Source organism: Corvus cornix, chromosome 1A (genome assembly GCF_000738735.6).
Source record: "Corvus cornix cornix isolate S_Up_H32 chromosome 1A, ASM73873v5, whole genome shotgun sequence".
Classification (NCBI taxonomy): Eukaryota; Metazoa; Chordata; class Aves; order Passeriformes; family Corvidae; genus Corvus; species Corvus cornix.
The window spans coordinates 33,780,986-33,803,617 of record NC_047057.1 but is presented as its reverse complement, the minus strand read 5'-3'; the positions used below and the strand labels follow the sequence as shown (position 1 = coordinate 33,803,617).

General features: G+C 38.7%; 1 protein-coding gene across 11 annotated transcripts in view; it reads left to right on the top strand.

The window, feature by feature from the left end:
• GRIP1 (glutamate receptor interacting protein 1) overlaps positions 1-22,632 on the top strand; it is a 323,666-nt gene that overhangs the window by 85,458 nt on the left and 215,576 nt on the right. For 7 of the 11 annotated variants that reach the window (XM_019279841.3, XM_039570237.1, XM_039570242.1 and 4 more), the window contains exon 1: positions 15,215-15,742. The exons of 2 other annotated variants lie outside the window; for them this stretch is intronic. In XM_019279841.3, coding sequence (XP_019135386.3) covers positions 15,610-15,742 — 133 coding nt within the window. In that variant the 5' untranslated portion in view covers positions 15,215-15,609. Of the gene's footprint in view, positions 1-15,213; positions 15,743-22,632 lie in introns of those variants that run through there. 2 more of the 11 variants (XM_039570240.1, XM_039570241.1) reach the window with 1 other exon arrangement.

The following is a 22,632-nucleotide window of genomic DNA, read 5'->3' as shown; positions in this document are numbered from 1 at the left end:
GTGCTCCAGATGAGACAAAATGGCTGCAGGTGCCATCTCACAAGTGCTGAGTTGGGGTGAAGGACCGCATCATTTTACCTGCTGTCTGCACTGTTACTGGTTCAGCCCAGTATGGAGTTGGTCTTCATTTCTACAAGGATGCCCTGCAGGCTGATGTGCAACATGTTGACAGCCGGGAGCCTTCAGTCCTTCTCAGTAGAGCTGCTTTTCTTTCCAATTGGTGCCTGTGCTGCAAGTCTTGGCATTTGCTTTAGTTGAATTTCTTGGGGTTTCTGACAGATCATCCCACATTTCACTGCCCTTATCTGCTGAATGTGTTATTTTATGTTCCACCCGAATCTTCCAGACATCTCTGTAGAAAATGGAAAATAAGTTTTCTTTCCTTTTTCATGTTCTTTGATGTTTCTATACTGTTTATTCTGTTTCCACTTCAGTCTTCTCTGCTTCTTTTTTGTTTCTCATTCTGATTAAATTTTACACATCTTTAATCCATGCCCACTTTTTTTTTTAAACTCTGACATCTTAACTGTGGAGAGAAGTATCCAGTTGAGACCTTACCAGTGTAGGAGAGCAGAGAAATAACTCTGTGCGCTATAATGCTATTAAATATATCTGTATGATTGAGTAGTTTACCATAGTGGGTGTCGTGAGCTGGGTTTAACTACTGAATGATTGTGGTCACCAGATGCTTTTCAGGGTAATGCCTACCTAATCACTTGTTCTTCATCCTCAGGTTATGTAGTCGCATATTCCTGCTTATTGGAATATCTTGCATTTCTCCTTATTGAAAGGCATCTTGTTTCTTTCAGATGATTACTTCAATCTGTTTATTTTCTATTCTAATCTGCTCATCCAGAGTGCTTGCATTTGGTCTAAGATTGGTGATGTCTTGGGATTTATTCATGACCTAGATAGATAAAAATGGAAATTGCACATAAAAGATTGCATATGCGTAATGTATAGAAAGTAAAATATTGAATAGCAGTGGATCCACATCTTCCAAATTATTTCTTTTCTGTTTGGATTCAGTATAGCTCTCCAGTCAGTTCTGTATTCACCCTGACATAAGCAAACTTTCTTTAAGAGAGTGACATATATTACATACTTGTGAGAATGTTTAGTTAGCACATATGGCATCTGTTGTGCTCTGTCTGCGTGTCTTGCTGCTAATTTGACATGATTTAATCATGAGAGATCTGGGTTGGCTGTTCGGTTTTTTCCAGGCATTGTTTGTTGATTTATTGTTTAACTGTTCAGTTTAATTTTTTAATCTCAGTATTTTCTTGAGTGAAAGTTTAATACTGATCATACAAAGATCTTCCTCTCCTTCCCTCCCTCTGCTTTAAGATTGAAGTTGACCTTTTCTAGTCTTGTATCCCCATGAGTTCTCAAAGATGATGACTAGTTGCTTTGAGACTGTAGAATTAGAACAAACCAAGCCATCACATCTCCAGTTGAAATACTGAGGAAACCTACCTCATGAAAATGTAGTGGAATTACCGGCAGTTGCTGTGATTTTGTCCAGTAGTCACTTGTTTTACATGAAAGTGCCATGGGCTCTTTAAATAATCACAGATGACTGATCCTTTATTTTAGATCCAGTTTGAAGCTACTGGAAGAGTCTGACTCATATTAACCATAATTGTGACTGGGAAGAAGAAATTAATTCTCTTTGTGCTTAATGGATGTTGATGTGCCCGTTAAAAATAAATACACATGAGTTTGGAAGAAGGTCTTCTTGAGGCTTGAATATTGCATTTCTTCACTTGCAGTCAGGCTATTAGCATAATTTTAACATTGTTTGGCATACATTTTTAAGCAAATATACGCAGATATTAGCACAACCCCGTTTCTAAACAACCCCCTGCAATTCTTTGCTGCCAGTTTAAATTGTTTCAAGTATTGTGCCTTTATCTGCTGGAACATTCACTATTTACTAACTTGCTGAGACACTAAAAAAATCCTCAAAATTTTTTTTCATTTGGTGAATACTTGTCAGTCCATGTGTAAGTCCTGGAGTTTGTGGTATTGTGATACTTGGCCCTTTGAGCTCAGACTGCCCTTGCAGGGGCAAAAAAATATGAATGAGTGAGAAATGTAAAGATAGTGGTAGGATGAGCCAGTGATTAAGCCATATGCATTATTTCATAGTTTCAAGGTGCTGGTACCCTTTGGAACTCTGTGAATCACTGTGATCATAAAATAATTTGGGTTGGAAGGGACCTTAAAGGCCATGTAGCCCACCCCATCCCCCACCTCCACCATGGGCAGGAACATCTTCAACTAGATAATGTGGCTCAGAGCCCTGTACAGTGGACAGGGATGGGGCATCCACCACCTCTTTGGGTGACCTGTGCCAGTGCTTTACCACCAGCATTGTAAAAAACTTCTTCCATATATCTAATCTAAATTGACCTTTTTTTAGTTTAAAATTGTTACTCGTCCTATTACAACAGGCTCTGCTAGAAAGTCTGTCCTCCTTTGAATCCTGAAAGGCAGCAGTGAGGTTTTCCTGGTTGGCTCAAAGTCAGCAGTGCTCTACCCAGAGTGAAGAGGCAGTCCTACTACCTCAGTCATGAGCTGATGTCTCACAGGAATATGGAACATTTTTTCACCTTTATATTTTGTGAATGGGCTTGTATTTTGGTTTTCTTGTGTTTTTCTCCTCCTTCTGTTTAGAAATACGGATTTTTTCGGAATGTTAGCCCACTTGATAGGTTAGCTTCTCATTGGACAAAGATCGAAAGATTCTGAACTCGATCAGCTGAACAATATTGCCAGTATAGGACTTCAAAATATTGTACGTAGAAGTGGGAAAAATAAGGAGAAGGATAAATTCAAAGAGTTAGTAGGGAAGGGTCTGATTTTATTTGCATTTTGTCTTTTGACTTGAAGAATGTCTTTAAATTACATTTTCAAGATTGTCTCTTAAATCTTGTGTGCTTTAAACTTGTGCTTGAACTACAAGTTGAAATTCTCATTTACTTTAGTCCAGCAGCTAGTTTTAAAGCAGCTTATGAAATATTAATAGGCACACAATGCCTTCAACAGTGTAGTTCTCAGAAACAATGCTGCCAAGCTAATATTCAGTGTCACATTTTCCCTTTCACCTCTTGGAAGTGGTATCAGAAGGGATTCTGGGAAGATTGACTGGACTGGCACATAGAACCCATCTCATTAAACTGAATTTAAACCCTTGCTTGATAAGCTTAAATGTGATTCTTAATTTTTTATCTTTTCCTCAAGAGGTTATTGAATACACTAGGTAAAATGAAGGACATAAATGTTCATAAATAATTAATATGTTCCCATTAGTATAGTACTTGATTTTAACCCACTGGTGTACACACTATTAAGAAGTATAGACTAGTCTTCCTAAACCAGACAATTAGACTTTTTCCAAAATTAGCAACAGAAATTCTTCCATTCCTATGTTCATTTTGCAAAAAAAAATTGGCACTGTAGCAGGTGTCAGTTCTGTGTGCAAATACACTGTGTAAAAGAACTGATAACGGCTTAAAGCCAGCTGTGCAAGCTGGATTTTTTCCTCCAACTCTTGCAGGCTTTGCTTTTGCAGGTACCTGCCTGTTCTCAGCTCTTGGACTCATGTATAACAGTTGATGACATCAAGGATGTGAGCTGCAAAAGACAGGGTCATTCCCCGGCTGCCTTTTCGTGCTACCATTTCCTTTTGGTTGTTGTAAAGTAACCGCTAAAGCTTCAAATCAGAATCTGACTTCTAAGTCATAAAATTATTGAATGGTTTGGGTTGGAAGGGACCTTAAAGATTATCTAGTTCCAACCCTCTACCATGGGCAGGGGTGTTATCCCCTAGATAAGGTTTCTCGGAGCCTCATCCAACCTCGTGCATTTGCAGGGATGGGGCATCGACTTCAGGCAATGGACTTTTTCCCATTTGGTTCCACTGAACTCAGTCGATGGCAGTGCTCAGAGAAGGTGTTTTTAAAGGTAACAGTAACCAAAATTTAACAATTAACATAGTGACCAAGAGAGAGTCTGGTTGAGATATTTTGCATTTTATATCCAAAACCAAACCATGGACAACTTAGAAGGAAGCTATGTCTGTTTCCAGATGTGGTGGTGTGGAGTTCGATTTTACTCTTTGCAGGCTTTCTGATTTCAAACTAGCTCTATCCCTGTGGGGCATCAGTTATTGGGATATGTGTTTATGGGGTAGAGATGGTGGATCTTTCAGAAGAAAATCATTTGAGACAAAAAAAAGAACATACATAGAAGCAGCCAAGCAGTACTTCAAATTAACTTTTGTTTGCTTGTTATTATTTTTCTTTAAAGATGCAGAATGCTTATTTTTCAACTTGTTTATTTACAGTAGTTTACAACTCATTAGAGATCCTAAGTCCTTTTCAGAGTATGGCAATTCTTATTCAGTTACTCTTCTTATTTGCTAATGAGACTGAAAAAATTGTGATTTGGTGTATTCAGTAAGATTTGAAGTGGTAATGAATTACTATGTCTTGTAACTGAACAGGATTTTTTTTAGCTAACTAAATCATTAAAAAAGGTGTATAGTTGTATATATTTGGTTGTTTTATATAGTGACTGGTGTAGTATATCAAATGCAGTAGGAGTATCAGAAAACAATAGCTATCCCTTAAGAAAACAGCATTTGAATTTTTCCTTTAGTTTTCCTTTAAAAATAAGCATCAGAGTAGACTCAGCCCACATGAAAAATCCTGATGTATTTACACCTGTGTTCTGTAACATTTCATCATGTTTCACACAAGGCCATATATTTCCACTGGTTTCATAAACCAAACTTTTGGTTTTGACAGTGTACTAGAATCTCCACAAAAACAGCGTGCAGGTTTACTTTTTATGTTTTGGCACTAAAAATAATTCTAGGAGTACTACATATATTAAAAAAAATTAGCTTCTGCATTGTCTCAGCATTTTTAATTTCAAAACTGGATTTTTCATGACAGTTCTGACACATGGTTCATTAATGCACTTTTAGTGACTCTTAATGATAATGCAGTTTGTAAAGTTATTGTAAAGTGAAATTAGAGTAAATGTGATCTGACTTTGCAATTCTGCAAAATGTGTAACAGAGTGACTAGCAAATTAAGTGACTTCATCCATCTGTGAAATATTTCAAGGTCACACCTTTATTGGCTACAAGATTTCTAACTAAAAAGACAGAGGATGACAGTACTTACAGTTTGATAATGTTTGCTTACTAAGCGTGAAATGAAATTTAACAGTGCAGCATGTCTACATTTGTAAATTTATTGTGGTTGTTTAGACTTCTTGGAAAATGAAATGTCAAGCTATTGCTCTTGGCTTCTAGAATGTGATCTTTAGGTCCAGTAGAAAAGTTCACTTTGTAAACTTTTCTTCTCTAAATCAGTGTGACAATAATTTTTTAAGTCTATTTCTTAAGCAAAACAAAAGTTGTGGCACGACTGCACCTGAAGTTAGGATGTGGCGATACCAGTGCAGTTGGGAGCATCTGATGCAGCAGCTGCTCATTATCATAGTCCTTGCTACCACCAGGCATCATATTCAGCTCAGTGGGACAGTGTGTGAGGTTAAGCTCTTAAAAGATTTCTAGATTGACATCCTGTATCATAGCAGTGCAAAAATTGTGTCATCTACACCTGAATAAGTAGTGCATGAAGTAATTTGCAGAAGAGACGACTCCAAGAGTAGAGATTAGGATGGTTGATTGTAAATACCTGAGACATCTTTTTTTGAGGGATTAAATTTGGATCTAAGGGGATTTTTTTTTTTTGAGGAGAAAGAAGAATCGCAAATTCCAAAATAGTTTATTAAAGAATCTTAATTGTTAGTCAGTACCATGTGATACTCTGCACAAAGTGGTATAAAACCAGGGAGAATGCATGAGTGTGTCTACAGAATTGCTTTAGTGCTTCTGAGCAAAATGTTAATCCAAATATCAATAATCAACAAGTCAGTTTGTAAAATACACATCCTGTCTGAATGTGCATCTTTTAGAACTATAAGTGGATTCTGAGCATCTAAGAGAGTGAAAAGGTTTCTTGGGATATCTGCAACAGTTACGAAACTCTTTGGGATAGTGAAATTTTATCTGTGTCAGTTTTGCACACTGACTGATAATGATTTAACTGGTCTGGTGTAAAATTCCCTTAGTATTTTCTTTTATCATTTTGTTAGTATTGGTGAAAACTGAGGTCTCTGAGTATCTTGGTCTCTAGAATCTTGAGGTGATTAGTTACAAGCTCTGCCACTTCATGTATGTGCTAGGAAATAAGGAATTTGCTTTTTGAGCAGTGTATTCATTTTCTGTGGCTTTCGTAATTAACAAAGAGGAATGCTATGTGTTTCTTGATATGAACATTTTTACTCAAATGACCAAATACACCAGAGGGTACAAAAACTCCAAGAGTTCTGAATTCCCGCACCCATAACCTGTAGACCAAGGCAGAAGCAATGCCTGAAGGTATGGATCTGGCTGAAGAGCACAGGGCAGAGAGTGTGAGGATGAAAGTGTGTGTTAAAAAGTGTGGTAAAGTGGATGTGTTAGGGATGACTTCTTGCAAACAGCTTGGAAAGCATTTGTATGTACCATTGATGAGGAATGCCACAGGAGAGGCATGAAATAAATCCTGGTGTACAAAGCATCACTAAAGAGAAATTTGAAAAATCAGAATATTTTGTCTCTTCTGAGTGTCACAGAATGTAAATTCCAAGTAATCTTTTGTTTGGGAGCTATCAGCTTTCAAAGACAAGAAACCTCAATTATTCTGTTGCTTCTGAAATGTATGCTGAGGTCAAGGATCTCAGTCTTTACAAGTAAAATCAGAATTATTTGTTCTAGCCTCTCTTACTACCCTGTAAAGAGTGCAACACTGGAAAAGTGATTACATTATATTTAGTCCCACAATTTTGTATGGCAAAGTTGTTATTGTAAGAGTGAATTTACAGCAGAAAATGTCAAACCTTGTAGCAGAAGTAAATGAGATTCAGAAGGCCAGGATGAAATGCTTTTTTTTCCCTTTGGTTTGCCTCTTAACATTCAAACACAGGAATGCTGTTCTCATGGAGGATGGAGCAGACAATTTTGAAGTGTGTGCATTTGCTTTGTCTGTATTTCCTTTGTTAACCTCTTAGCAGCAGCATTAAGCAGATTTTCTCTCTTCCTTCGTTTTTTTATTACTTTTTCTGTTCCCCTGGATGGAAAAAGGTGGACTTGAACTAGGAAACAAATTACAAACTGAACAGCAGAACCTGTTCTGTGCCCTTGGAATGGGGAGAGAAGGGAAGTGAAACCTCATACAAAAAGAGGTGTCAGCAGCTCTCATTTCCCAAACTGCTGCTTGGCGGGAGAGAGATGAAGTATCACGGTAATGTTCAATGGGCCTTGCTATTGGGAGCTGGTGGATGGAAACATTGATCCTTCAGTGCTGCGGACATGTACTTGGGCCTCATTACTGTGAGGTTGCATGTGAAGTTGTCCTTTTTGCCTTTCAAGTCTTTCTACTCTTCTCTTTACTTTGTATGCCTTGCAGGTTCAGATTGTGTAAGGACAACAGGAATTACTTAAAACTGGATGTGGAGGGTATTGGGAGAGAAGGAGAAGGGTTAATCCATCTGAACAACTGGATTCTTCATTGCCGTCGTGTTGGCCTGTGCCTCTAGGGCAGTGCACTGACTCCAGATGGATGGTTTAATTTGCATATATATTTACATAGTCTTTTATTGTAAATTCTTGTGATCATAATGAGGAATTTCTCTGTAGTAGTCTTTTCTTGACAGTTAAGCAGAATTTTCTTCTTGTCAGAGCTCACCTGCAATAAAATCTTTCTTTTATCTACTATATCTTGACCCTGATAAGACATGGAGCTCAGGATACGACTCAGCTTTCTGGATACCTGTGTTTTTTTCCCAGAGGTGCTTCTCCATTACTCCAGCTTCATAGTTGCCTCCACATTTTTCATATTTTTCCCTTCAGATTTCTTTCATTTTGCCCATCTTTTATTACTTCTAACTGCTCCTTCGGTTTATTAAACAAATTACAGAAGTTTCTTGCTGCAATAATTAGTTCATCAGAGAAATGTAGAGTATATGACTGGTGGATGTTTTCAATAATGAAACATAACAAGGTTTTTACTGCTCTTCACAACTAAATATTGGTAAGAGAAGAGGGCGACGCCCATTATTGTGCTGCTGGGAAATACAGGCATTCCTCTGCACCACAGAGTTTGTAAATCTCAGTCTTTCATACAGGATCACTGATGCAGAGAATTGATACTAGACAGCAGATGGACAGCGAGGAGGATTTGTATGAAATGGCATGTGGAGGTTTCTCCTCTCTTGTGTTCTGTGTCATGCTGGACTTCGTGTTTTACAATGAAACCTCTTCATGCCCTTGCAGGCAGGATGAGGTAGTCTATAGGATACATGTCTCTGTGTGTACTTAAAGCTCACTGCTCAGTGAGTCAGTGGCCACAGATGGGGGGAAGGATAGGATGCATCTGTGGGAAGATGAGCAGGCTCCTTATCCACAACCCTTTTTTGCTAATCTCATGAGGTAAAAGAGAGTAAATCCATAGCAAAAAGTCTCTTGCATGAACTCTTACATGTAAAGAGATGTTGAATGATTGATTCTCCTGTGATTTACCTTAAATCTCACACAACATATTCACAGAGGTCTCCCACTGTCAATTAACTGTGAAATCCCACCTACTGCAGCCTTGTTTGATGGCACGCTATAGCTCCTGTGGTCTGCAGCCTAAGAAACTATTTTGATGCTTTTGTGTAAGAACTTCATTTAATGTATTTACTAGGTATTTTTGTTCTGGCCAGCTGTAATTTCATAAATTAATTATTCATTCTTTCCAGTGCTCTATGTGCATTTTAATTATTGTTAGAGTTGAAATGAGCAGTTGTTGAAGAATCAAAAATTAGGGAAATATAATGTCTTTTTACTCAGTGAGGAGTAAAAACCCTATCCATATTCCAAACCACTTCTTCATATGTATTTCATAGTTGGTTTGAGATATCCTTTGTGCATAAAACAGACACACTATGCAAAATCTTGGTAGTGTTCCCTCTAGCCATTTGCTACATTTCTTTAGAAAATGAGAACACCTTTAATTCAGACTTCCCAAAGAACTGTGTTCTAGTTTTAGTATTTTAAAATTTCAGTCTACCACTTTAACCCTGAAGGCATTTTACATATAGTTGGAATAGTGCTCTGCTTAGCTTTTCTTGTAGAATGATTATTGGTGTCACAAAACATTAAGGAAATTCAAACTTATTTTGCACTTAATTTTACCTGAGCAGGATTTCCTTGGTGGTGGTAAAGTTAGCATTTGTTAATGCGTATTTGTATATTCTAATTAGTCACTTACTTAAAGCCAAATAGGCTAGAAAGATGAGAAAAAAATAGAATGTATGCAAACGGCTTTAGCTGAATTGAAGGGGAAAAAAAAGTGTCTTTTCCCCTGAAGCATACACTCTGCATGAAATTCAACTTGACAAGTGACCCTTTCAAAACAGCGCCACAAAGATTTCTCGGCATTCTCCATATATGAGAGGCAGCATTCTTGTATTGTACACACAAGGAGTCCCCGAGATCCCTCTAATGAAAATAGCCTCTTCCTCTATCCTTTGTGTTCTATTTTACCCTCATCCCTGTGTTGGCATTCACATTTATGAGCACACATTTATGTGAGAAAATTTTGCAAAAAGCAAAACCATTGATGATGTTAATATGAAATAACATATGATAAAATACAGTAAGGAAACTCAAAGTATTCAAAATGTGTGTGTGTTCACTTGTAAAAAAAAAAAGGAAAAAAGAGGGAAAAGAAAAAAATATTTGGCAGTTAATTTAATTTACAACTAGGTGACACAAAAGCTGAACTCCAGCTCTCAACTCTTGCATTAATTTAGGAGCAGAAGACAAAAAAGGTCTATGATTCTGTGTGAGCAATGAATAACAAGAATGTATGACTTGTGAAACTGAATGTAATGCATTAAAATCAGAGCAAACTTATAATTTAACAGTGTATAACAAGTATCAGATCTTAAAAATAACAGTAGTGGATCAGCAGTATTTTATCACCATCCAGTTCTCCTGCAGCAACATTCTAGAGATAGTGCACTGGTTATCCTGCATGTATATAAACTGTCAAATAGGTGAGATATGCAGTGTAATATTTAGTATGTCCCATGCCTTCAATGCTCTTTTCAGATGTCTTTAGGAAGAGAACAAAACCTGTACTCAGAATCTGGCTTGACAGAGGGGTGTCAGGTGGGGCAGTGGTACCTCAGGGGGTGGTGGGCTGCTGATAGGTACTCCTCACACACAGTATTGGCTTTGTACATGGAACTTCTTCTGCATGTATGGACCATATGTTCCTATAGTGTTTAATAGATTGCAGATTACAGGCATTTTATAATTTTCAAATAGATAATCTCACATTTTACACCAAGATATTTCGGGCAAAGAGTGGAAAAATTGCAGCCTTGACATGAGCAGTTATCACATGTGAACAAACATCACTTGAAAAACTAGAAGGTCAGGCAAGATGATACTCTAAGGCAAATAGGGGAATAGTTCCTTTATTAGTTATTGCTAGTCTTCAAAAACAATGACAGCAGATAAAGACATCCCTCAGTTGAAAGAGAACCAGAGAAGAAGCAATCTGTTCTTCCTTTTGAGGTTTGCTGTATCTTTATGTTTAGGGGTTTGAGGGAGCTGGGAAAAAGCCTGTTTCCTCTATTCAGCCAGCCTCCAAGAGCAGTTAATATTAATCCTAATTTTTGTATTGTCCATGTATAACTCTGTGGGTTTTTTCCACAGGAGTAACCTGAAGCAGGTAGATCTCTGCAACTACCGTTGTGTGCTCTCTTACATGGTTGCCTCCCAGTGAGGGGCATTCCTTCCTCCAGCAGAAGACTTTCAGGGGCTGCCCAGAGACGCAGAGGGAGATACAGGAGGGTAGGAGGGTTCATCTGTTTAAAATATTTTTCCTTTAACCACTGAAACATACTGATGAACAGGGGGCAACATACCTGCCCCAAACTGTTAAATTTGGTGCCCATTCCATTCTGTATTGATGATACAACACATAAGAGATTCTTGCTTCATACACAGGCTCTGGTTTCAAAGCATCATGTTTGCAAGTCCACTCAAATGGAAATACTTGTTAAATATTTACTACCTTAGTGGCTTATCCTTGGATACCAAGACGTTTTTCCTACTGCTTTTCCCAAATACTGGAAAAAGTGCTGTAGAAAATAAGTAAAGAAATAAGTAAAGAAAATAAGAAAATGTCACTTGTGAAAGTTTACCTTGATAACTGCATAGCTAATTTTGTGCAAATAAAATGTTAAATGCAGATATTTTACATGATGAGAAACCTAATCTTTGCTCTGGGTAGGGTATAAAGACAAGTTGAAGTTTAAATGCTGACGTCTGTCTTCTAGAAAATTATCTGTGGCTGCAAAAGCATTTTTGCTTCAGCTCAACTTTTCAAAAATGACTGTCTTATTTATATGTGTTTTATTATTGCTATGAAGTCATTTCTAGTAAGTCACTGACCTGAGACTGATCCGGTTTGATGGAGCTTCTCCTTAACTTATACAAATTAATTCTCAGAATGGAGTATGCAAATATTATCTAATCGGTGTCACTTGGCAAAATTTCTGTTAGGCACATCATGCTGGAGACAGCACAACAATCCTTCTTTCTTCTAAGGAGTCCCCTTGGAAATGGCAATAGAATGCTTGCTTTGATGGAGTAGGCAGAAAGGATGAGCCAAAGAGCTTCAGACATATTTACCTTGCAACTTTCTATTGTGGGATTAAAACACCAGAAATTGATTCTCTAAATTCTAGTTCAGAAACAGCTTCAGAATATAAATCAACACCTAATTTTATGCCCTCTGGGCAAAATTATCCTATTCTCTTTGTCATTAAGGATGAAATTTATTGCCATCTCTGATACTTTGCATTTTAAAAATTTGAAAGCCAGTGTTTGTTTCTTTCTCTGCTCGTCCTGTACAATCAATATGCCTTTCTGAAACTGCTGTATGCTTCTATTAGCTTCTGCTTTTTTATTCCTTTTCAAGCAGAAGGTTGCAAGAACCATGTTCATTTTCGTTAAGAAATGAGTTCTTCACAACAAGAAGCTGCAGAAGGGTGAATCCTGAGCAATGGAGAAAGCAGGAGTTTAGCTGTTTATTCAGGATTTTTTTTTGACTACTGTGTTTATGAAACTGAGTTCTCTGTGTATACCTTTGAAAGTAGGACTATGATTAAATATTTACAGGTATGGTATGAGGAGTAGCTAATGAATGTCTCCAGTATTTTCAGCAAACAGTAGCTGTGGTATGAAATGCATATGAAACAAAACTTTTGTTCAGAAATCTTCCTAGTATAGTAGAGCACTTAATGCTCTGACTCATAATAGTATATAGCAACAATGTCCTCAGTTAAGGTATTTCCTTGTCTTTAAATTGCCCTGAATACCACAGTATTTTAGGTCAGAGGAAATCCAATCAAAAGCTTAGCTTGCTCTATGTTTAAAAAAAAAAAGTAAAAATTCTGAAATTATGTGTCTCTGCTGTTTGCATTAATGTAAAAGGAAATGTGTGTATGATATACATGCTGGCAGGACTGTCAGTTTGTGTGTTAGAAACTGCAGGCCTACTTCTGCATCTTTAGCGTTGGAGATGGAGCCTTTGTAGAGAGTAGTAGGTGGTGGGATAGAGTGAAGTGCAGCAGGGCTTGAACCCCCTCTGCTTATCTGAGGAGAGTCCCTTCGTACTTTACACACAGCATAGGTGGGAGCTATTAGCATGAGCACTGGCCAATAATACCATTTAGTGCTTTTTTCCCTGCTTTACTATAGCAGCCATATAGCTATGTGATGCACCTCGTGAGCATGAGAGAGAAGGGCAAGTCCCTTGCACAACATAATGATGTGATTTCCAAAGCTCAAAATTTGCCCAAACTTATATCAGGTCTCTCTAGAAAGTGGTCAGGCAGTTGATGTGCTGCACCTGCTGCTTGTGGTGCTACTTGAGATCGTTTGGTTGCTCCCTTATCTGCTTATTTGCTGTATTTGTCTTGTTATTGAAAGGAACGAAGTCTTCCTGGGGCTTGGTGAGGACTGGGGAAGCTGCTTATGCTGGAGCATGTTGAGCAACAGAGGTACTAAAAAAAGGTTGTATTTACTTAATAAAAGCCAAGTCTGTCTGCTTGGTTTCAGTTTTCAGCTTTCATTTAGAAGACAGTTGAAAAGCAAGAAAGTTTTACATTTTCTCCTTTTTAAAAAGCTTTGTCATTTTTAATTGAACTTAATAATTTAACTTCAAGGAGCAGTGATGGCTGCAAGACTTCTGTCTTGAAGGTTTCTGACACCTACAAATACCTTTTTGCACATCTGTCAGGGAGAGTCCTCAACAGGGGCAACAAACCAACATTTTTCTCTCTGGAAAGAGAAAGTGTTGCCTCTGCTGTAGGCTACGACTTTCGTTTTCGTGTTTCGTGACAGTAATGTTTTTGCTGCTTGGTGGAAGAGCACAGAAGAGACGTGTGGTGAAACCTTCAAAACAGACAGCGATCCCTTCTTGAAGTCCATAGGTGAAGTTTTATTGGCATTTTTATTTTTGGTAATATGCCTGTAATATTCCTCTAAGGTCTTTACCATTTGAAAGTTGAAAGCTGTGTGATAAAAACAGACTTGTAATGAAACACAACCTCCTTATAGAAGTTTCACTAAAAATAGTTCTGGTGGTGCCCTGGGGGTGTTCATCAGCTAGCGACAGCGGCTGCATTTTCACAGCGGGAAAGCAGGGCTGGTGAGGTCAAGGAGGATGAGTCTGTATTCCTGTGGGGAGCTTGGTAGGAGCATGCTGGGCGTTTTGAGCTTTTACGGATAAAATGAGTATGGGTTTGTGACAATATTGTTTTAAAATATCTGGAAAGCTGGAACAAGCCCAAAAGAATTCCAGTTCCAGCTTTCAGTGTGTGTGTGTGTTTTAGGATCCTCAGATATGAGGTCTAGCTGACCTTTACTTACAGCGGTCACATTTCAAAACGAGAAAATTCTGACTTAATATTGATCAATCTCTGCTCACTTCTTTCAAAACAGAATTGCTAAGTTACAGTCCTGGTTTTTGCTTTACTTCTTTTATGCTTTTGAAAACAGTGCCCTGGTTTCCTCTTTGCAAAATAAAGACTCACTGAAATGTCTGCATCACCAGAAACTAATCCATTCTCGGCGTGCTCTTCCTTTTCCAGATAATGAACCTGTAAAATCTGTTTTACAGGAAGACTTTCTGACTTCCTTTTAAGTGCAAAATGGTATCTCTTGGGAGCCTGGATGCAAGTGACCATGTTCAGCACATAGTTTGACTGAGGTGACTGCTTGATCCCTGACTTGTACCAGCAGACAGGAGAGGTCCTGCTGGACTAGAGACCTTACTGGGCTTGTGGGAACGTGGTTATGATAAAAAACCCCTGACAGATGTCAGTGTGATAGGATTTGAGCAGTCACTGCTTTTGTTTTTGTGCAGGAGGGAAACTTCATCGGAAAAATGGATGAAATTCCAGCCTTATCTTAGGGAATGAATGTGGGTTTCAGGCACGCAGCAAGAGAAGAGAGCCAGTGCCTTTTCAGGCTTTTTGCTTCTCTCACCCTGTGCCAAGGATGATCTGACGCACCTTAATTTTAAAGTTTTTTGAACTCTGCTGGGATTTGAAATGAGTATTGTCATAGTGTGCTTGTGATGTCGCTTCCTTTGTTTGCCTATTGCCATACACCCTGGCCAGCTCTGTAGGAGACCTGTCTGTGGAGTGCCTTTTAGTGTTTAGATCTAGCAGTGATTAGAATACACTAATGCCCGGTGGGTACATGTGTCATTTTTTAACAGCTGCCGAGCTTTCTCCCTGCTGCTCCAATTAACACATTCGGCACACACTTGTCGGTGAGTGGGCTGTGTGTACGGATTAAACCACTTTGCTGTTTATTCATCCAGCATATGAGATGCCAGAAATGGATTGGCGTGTTTCCTCTTCTTACAACAAATGAAATGAAACACGCTCCTGAGGCTGTGCCCGGGTAGATATGAGGGCAGCATTTAACTGGCGAATGGAAACCTGTTTTGCCTTGAGATATGGTTCAGTCCATTGACTAACATCTATCCCCGCCTCCCAGCCCCTCTTCAAATGATGGAAACACAGGATAGGGAGCTCTCAGTGCTGGGCTTCCCCTTGCTGGCAAGCAGGTCTCTTCAACTTTGTCCTCTGCTGCTTAATAACAGCTTGGAATTGTGAAATTCTCCTTTTTCTTCAATGCTTTCACCCTTTATTTATTTTCAGGTGGAAATATTCCAGTCAATAGATTTGATAAAGTGTGTCTCTGTGTGTATCCCTTTTTATTTTTAAAAGGGAAAACAGTATGCTTCCTAGTCACAGCTGAGATAAGGGAGGGGTTGTTTAATGGTACCGGAGCGGCTGGTGGGAGCTGCAGCTCTGCTCCGGTGCTTGCGGTTGATTCATGCTGGGACAGCTCTTTGTGAAGCAGAGGGCGAAGGGGGCTGCCGGCTGGGGCTGTGAGTGAGGAGGGAGATGGAGCGCTTCTTGGGCTTTGTCAAGCAGATAAGAAGATCGAGAAGAAGAAAAGGCAAAAAGTACCGGCCAGAGGAGGATTACCACGAGGGCTATGAGGATGTCTACTATTATGCCTCAGAACATTTTCGAAGTAAGTATTTTGCATAACCTCATTTTCTTTTGGCTGTGATAAGGGATACGTTCTTACCAAAAACGCAAAAAATATTCCTCCCTTGCTAGAACCTGAGCCTCATATATGTATTAAAAGTCAGTTCCTGTGAGGGCTTTTTCTGCTGCTGCTGAACAATACAAAGCATCTAAAGCAGCACAGAAGCTCTCAAAGTAAAGAGGGTCTGTCTGCAGACCCTGGTGAGATTTCAGATGCAGTTAATCCAGTCTGACTGCTGGAAACCTTTTGTTAAAACACTTGTGTTGAGAAGCGAGTAGGGTGGTGGCAACCCTTGTAGAGTGCCTTCGGAAAGCTGTGTGGGTATTTTTAAAGCACTACAGAGGCAGCGAGCACTCATTTGTAAGTTGAAGTTGATGATTAATGTTTGGTATTGAGGGAGAGTCGGTTTATTAAGTCTCTGCTGTGACCTGGTCTTTTCAGTAGTGAGTAAATTGAGTGGGCTGGTTCTTCGCTGCAGGTCCAGGACCACTCCTGGAGAATTAAGTGGGGGTTTTGTTTGCTGGCACTCACATGTTGGCACTCAGCAGCTCTGCCAAAACCAAAATAAACCACCTGCTCAGAAGTCCCTGTGTGAACTGTGTGCTGGACCCTGCAGCTTCTTAGAGTTTGTCCACTGTGCCTGTACAGGCTGCAGAGCTGCTGGTGTGCCGTGGTCTTCTGGAGGAGGGGATGTGCCCAGAGGTGCCCACAGGGAGGGTAGGAGGGAGGGAAGCCATGCTCAGCCCCTGCCTGGGGTCTTGTGCAGCATTGTCAGGGCAAGGTGGTAGCAGTAGAACCAGCAATGCACAGACATTGCCTGTTTCTGCTGTTTGGGCCACTGATTTGGGACCTTTGCAGTAAAGCTGTGCCTTGTTGAGCTGCTGAAGTTTGATGCACTTTTTTGTAGTTCTGTACCATGTGAGTGACTGTCAGTATCTTTTTTGCTCAATTTCCACTTTGCTGAAATAAATCATAAGAACCTTACATTTGTTTTAAGATAGAATGAGAAATGTGATTGTGCCTTACAGCACCAGAGAACTGCTATCTTGTGGAAAATTAGGAAACAAAAGAATTGTTCTTATTGGCTTTCTCCCAGTGTGCCATGCTTGCCTATCTCCAAAAGACAATTAATGTAGGGTGATTGATTGTTTACTGGGCTTCTCGTTGATACAATTTTGTTTGCTTTCCACTTTTAAGAAAATTTATCATGCTGATAATGTTAAACTATATAATTTATCTATATTGTTAAGAGGGAGTTCTTGCAAGAAAAAGACCTGTTTGGGGAGCATTGCATCATAATGGGTAACATAGTGACATAAAGTCTGCTACACAAAATCTGCTACACTAGAACTAAAAATTTTAAATCTGTTTAGCAGTGAAAAATTTGAAAGTGATATATGTTAGTGAAAGCATGTAACTTTTTCTTGCTTTAATATGTAAATCAAAAGAACATGTCAAAGCCGTATGTCAACATATTTCCCTAGCCGATTGTTGTTGTTGAAGGTCCTTTAAAGAAGAAAGCAAAGCCCCTCCAAAAACTGTCAAATGTAATAGGGATTTCTTGAATGATGATTAATAAATTATTAACTCTTAACTTAATGTATGGCACTAAGATTGAGCCAAATGTCTAATAGGTTTTTCCTTTTACTCTACTAAGAAAATGAAAGAATGTATACACTTCTGCTTGTGGAGGTCGTAAGTATTTCAGACTGGATGAAATGTGTGTCAGATTTTGAAGTGGTGTTTACAACAGTGTTCAAGTACTCAGACTGAATTGAACTCAAATTAGCACGCAGCCCTATGGAGCTGGATGCACAAGGAGTTAGCTACTTCTCACAGTTACTTAAACCAAGCAGTCACAGGAGATTCGAGCCATGCAGTCTTTATAGAGATACCATCTCAAGCACAGTTTCTCCTCAAGTGCTTTTGTGTGGTCTTTCCATGTGCTTTATGTGTCAGTGTTTTGGTTGGATAGGTGTGGTAGTTACTTAAAGCAATGTGCAAAATCTGAAAAGATGCTGCTGGTGCTACTACAAATGCTCTCTTCAAATTGAATTACATGTATTTGGGACAATGAAATGTTTCATATTTAATTTAATTATGGTCTGGTGTTACACTGTTTACAGTACAAATTTAGAGTAATTGCAGAGCTTTTAATAGCCATTCCTTCTGCAGTCGTTTGCTTAGAAGAATGTGTGCTTGCAGGAAAGACTGTATTTATTGGTACGATTTTTAGAATATCAGAGCTAATGAAATCAAATGCCTATTGTTCATTCAACTGAATGGAGCTGGAGCTTTTTTAGATTTAGTTTCCTTTCTCTACATTGTTAGGCATCCCTTCTCCATCATCATTTATGAGTTATATATCCAATTAGCCAGTACATTTGAAGATTGTCTGAGACAATCACTTTATGAGCTTGTTACTGTTTCTTTTCCCCCATTTGTAATATGGCTTAGGGTGTTGTACGAGGAGACAGAATTAATGGAAAATGCAGAAACTGCATTAGAATAACCACAGGATCAAACAAAGACAACAAAGTTAAAACCAGAATAGGCCTCTGGGAATCACAGGAAAAAGGTGGCTTTAGTTTGTCCTCAGCCCAGCTGTGCCTGGATATTGGGATATTGTTGCTCCCGCTTTTGGTACACCGTCTTTATTTCTCTGAAACTTTGTCATGGAAGACCATATTAGCTGTCATATTGGGATGCAGCTGGATGAAGGGAATGTGCAATGCTGCCTAAAGCTCCCTGGGTAAAAAAAGATACCCCAGCTCCTGAGGCAGATGTCTTTTTTCTTGGACATTTCATCCACTTGTGTTCAGTTAATAGTTAACCTTATTTTAACATGCAACACCAGCTCTTCTATCTTTCTGAAGTGTCTGTGCTATGTAATGCTAGAAAATCTGAAGTAATAATTTTGGTACGCAAGCACATATTGACATTAGTAGTGCAGGCATCTTACTCATTTCAGTGATACTTTGCAGTGTGAACATAGTGGGTGATGAAATTGCTACCCAACCTACTCAGACAAGTTGGTGCTTATTGTATAAAACACTTTAAAAAGCATCATATTTATCTTGAGCAGCATTATGGCACTGTCATTGAGCCTGTTCCTTATAATGAGGCTTTGCATGAAAAAGGCACTTACTATTACAGAGACCGCAAACCATCAGGAATGCTGTATATCAGAACTTCCTGGAATGCTCCCAAAGATGACATACGTCCTACTGCTGAAGTCAAGGTGTTGTGCCAAGACCTTTGAGTTTCAGCTAGCCTTGAGTGGGAGTGTGGTTTTGGGACCCAGCCCGACTTGGTCACCTCTGACCAAAACAAACACTTCTTCCCACACCCTAAAATAATTTAATCACTAAGTCTTTATTTTTCAAAACACTTGGAAGGATTTGGGTTTCTTCCAACCGATTTTGGAACTTCACAGGTTTCATGAAACATGCAGGTCTAGAAGTCTTAAATTTTGTCTTACATGTTCCTTCTGGTGTCTGTAATCCATCTCCTGAAAGATCTTTTTTCTCATTGGTGGTTCTTATGATGATGATGATGTTCTTCTCAATATGGTTCACAGCATAGTCTGTTGGCATAAAGATTTTACTTTCTATGTAGATGCAATGACAATATTAAGTAATGATCCCAAAAGCAATGTTTAAAGAATTCTACTAGTAAACCTCCACTAACCTGAAAGGTCTTACGATTTTAGCCTTGACCTTAAAGTGTTCCATTCCAGGGTCCAATGAATAACTTTCTTCTATCCTTTGTCAAAGCCTAGTGTATGTTGTGTAACAACAGCATTGATATGTTAGACAAAGTAATATGCCATGGTCTGCATCTGCAGTGAAGTCACATATCATTTCCCTCTCTGATGCCGTTTATTAATTATTTCACAATTCTGATGTGAGAATCATCTGGTTCCTCAGTTTAGGACCCTCAACCTCTTTGAATTCGTCCCCTAAATACATGTGATGATCTTTCCATTAATTTGCCCTTCTCCCTCCTATGTCATCACTGGAAAGTGAAGGTAAGGTATTTGACTCCTAGTCTAGCAAATAAGGTAGAAAAGGAGAAACTGACGGTTTTATGTGACTCAGAATTGAAAATGTCCTCTTTGTTGACTGAAATCCGGGAATGATTCATTAAAATTAATATTGTAGATATGATATATTGGGATATTGGGATGGTGTCAGCAGAAAAACTCCGCTTGGGCGTTACTCTCCAACACAGCTCAGTGTTACGCTGCAACAACTCCCACACCATAGCTGCCAAAATGTTAGGAGTGCATGTCTTTGTGTTTCATACCTGAGGTGGTTTTAAAGCTGTATTAAATACATGAGACAAAACACCAAGGGGAGTGACATGCCTATGGTTTCTTAATGCTGTGGTCAGTAGCAACATCACTCTTGTCAAGATTTTCTCCATTTTGTGAATTGGTACATATAGTTCTTGTTTGCAGCAATCTCATAGATTTGATTGGGGTTGCAGAAGAGTTAATGATTTTATGAGTCATACAAGGGAACTGAATATCTCTAGCTCAAGTTGCAAAGATGTTAATTGATATTAAGGGTGAGGAATGCAGGACAGCTGCTTTTCATTTTACAATGATTGTGTGTTGCTAGTTTGCAGTTTAACTGGATGTGCATGTTTGTGGGGGTTGTACTTCACCTATCACAGATCTTGTCAGTACAGTAAAATCTCAGCTTTCATAAAAGTAAAGGTAAAATACTTGTTGAAGCCTACAAGAAAAAAAGGCTTGGTAACCTGAGGAGAGGACATGGCAGGCTTTGAAAACACAATGAAAATAGTATTTTTAAAAAATAACTAAAATTTATTAAAACTTCTCATTTCCTTTGTCTTAATAACTGCTTTATGATTGTTGGAATCTGGAGATTTTCGTTAATGGACTGCAGTTCTTGAGTATTTCTGTTTTCCATAAGCCACTTCTTTCCTGAGATGTGGATAGCCCCAGCACCTCGAGTTCATCATGGGGGCGATGCCCATGTGCAGACAGACTCTGTCATCACAGGGCTACCATCCAGTGTCAGTTCGCAGGCCAGCCACGGTGATAAAGGAAGCTGCTGTATTTGAGCTTTATTGCTGGGACAGGCAGTGTCAACTTTCCCATTCAGGGTTTTCTGAATGAAACAAAAGCGGTAGCAAGTGATTGTCTCTGCTTCCACTGCTAAAACTTCCCTAAAACTTCTCATGCAACAATTGCAATATTTTCCATTTTGGATAAAATTCAGACTGGCATTGGATAAAGGTCTACCCTCATGCTGTTTCTCTTGCTTTTTTATCTTCTTCAACACACATAGATGTTGAAAATGGTTAAAAAACTGTTGGTTTTTTTTTAAACAATCGGTCATTGCATCTAGTGCAGTTTTATATTTCATGACAACCATCTTCTTGCAGAGAATCGCTTGACTTCTGGTGAGGTATGTATGTGTTTTGGAGAGGATCCCATTTATCTGCCATCTTGCTCATCATGGTTGTTAGTGAAAGTGTACTTTCCCATGGAACCCAAGTGGAAGAGAAGAATTTCATACTATTCTTATTTTATAGACAAGCAAGCTAGTAGGAGGAGGTAATAAAAAGAAGACAGTTAGCAGCTCTTCAGCCTCCCATGAAATTATTTAGGTTTTCTAAGCCTGTAAGGAATATGCATATATTAAAATCTTATTTTACTCCTTTGGTGTTTTATATTAGTAAAAAAACGCAAGCCTTGGGATGAGGCTTGTGTTTGTGGATGTTTAGTCTGTTTGAAGGGTGGCTTAAGCTGCATTATGTTGTTTATATAATTCAAATATAATTAAATTAGTGTCGTTACTTGAGCTGCAGTAGTGTGATACCCAGCCACACAGTGTGTCAGTGAGGCACCTAAACCCAAGGCTGTGGGGTTCCCTGCAGAACTGGAGCAATGCATTTCTTCTTGCCAGGCAGTGGGTGTGTGCTGGTTTTGGTGAAACATTTTCATTATATGTGAAACAGGCCACAAAAGCCTTTTTTTTTTTTTTTTTCATTAAAACTGTGGTGCAACATCCAGTTTTAAGTTTGTTAGTAATAAGATTGCTTTTTTAAATGACCCTTTGTGGCTCTTCTACAAGTGGCCCTTAGCCTCCTGGGACTGCACAGAGCATGGGTAGTAAAACATTGCTTTGGAGTTACTTGAGGGAAAATAGCTTATTTATTTTAAGGCACTGAAATAATGAGACCTGAGTTATATAATTCTTTGCATGAAGTGTAAACACTCTCCCTGCTAGCAATTACGAGCATACAATTTTTGTGCTACTTTTCTTTCATTTACTTTCCAGTCCTATTTTTTACTTAATAATTCAAGACCCTGATTGTCCCTGCTCAAGAAATTTACTTGTTCTAGGTCTTCCTGCTCTTCTAGTGGCTGCTGGTATAAGGTTGTACTTTGGTGTTTTAGAGAATTTGGCACCCTTTTATCTTCTTGTCTGGAATATATGATGTTCACATTCAAACAAAGAAATTCAGAGAGATCTGGGCTTCCTACTTCCTGCAATGATGTGTAAGTCCTTGGGTTTACTCTTGGCTTTGTCAGTTTACATCATGAGCATGTAGTGATGTGATTATTTTTTCGCCTTGGATATTGTGAAGTGAATGAAATATCAGGTTTTATGAACTAAGATTAAAGAGAGACGTAGAAGCAACTACTGAGGTGTCAGTTTTAATATTGGCCTTCAGTTCCAATGGAAAACTTGAAACAATTAGTGGAACAAAGAAAGAAACAATGTAAGTCCCATGGTGATGAGATTATAAACATTTATTGAGTGATTGCTGTGTTTTGTTAGCGGGGCATGACAGGAGCTGTAATTAATCACCGTCATGAATATAAACACCTG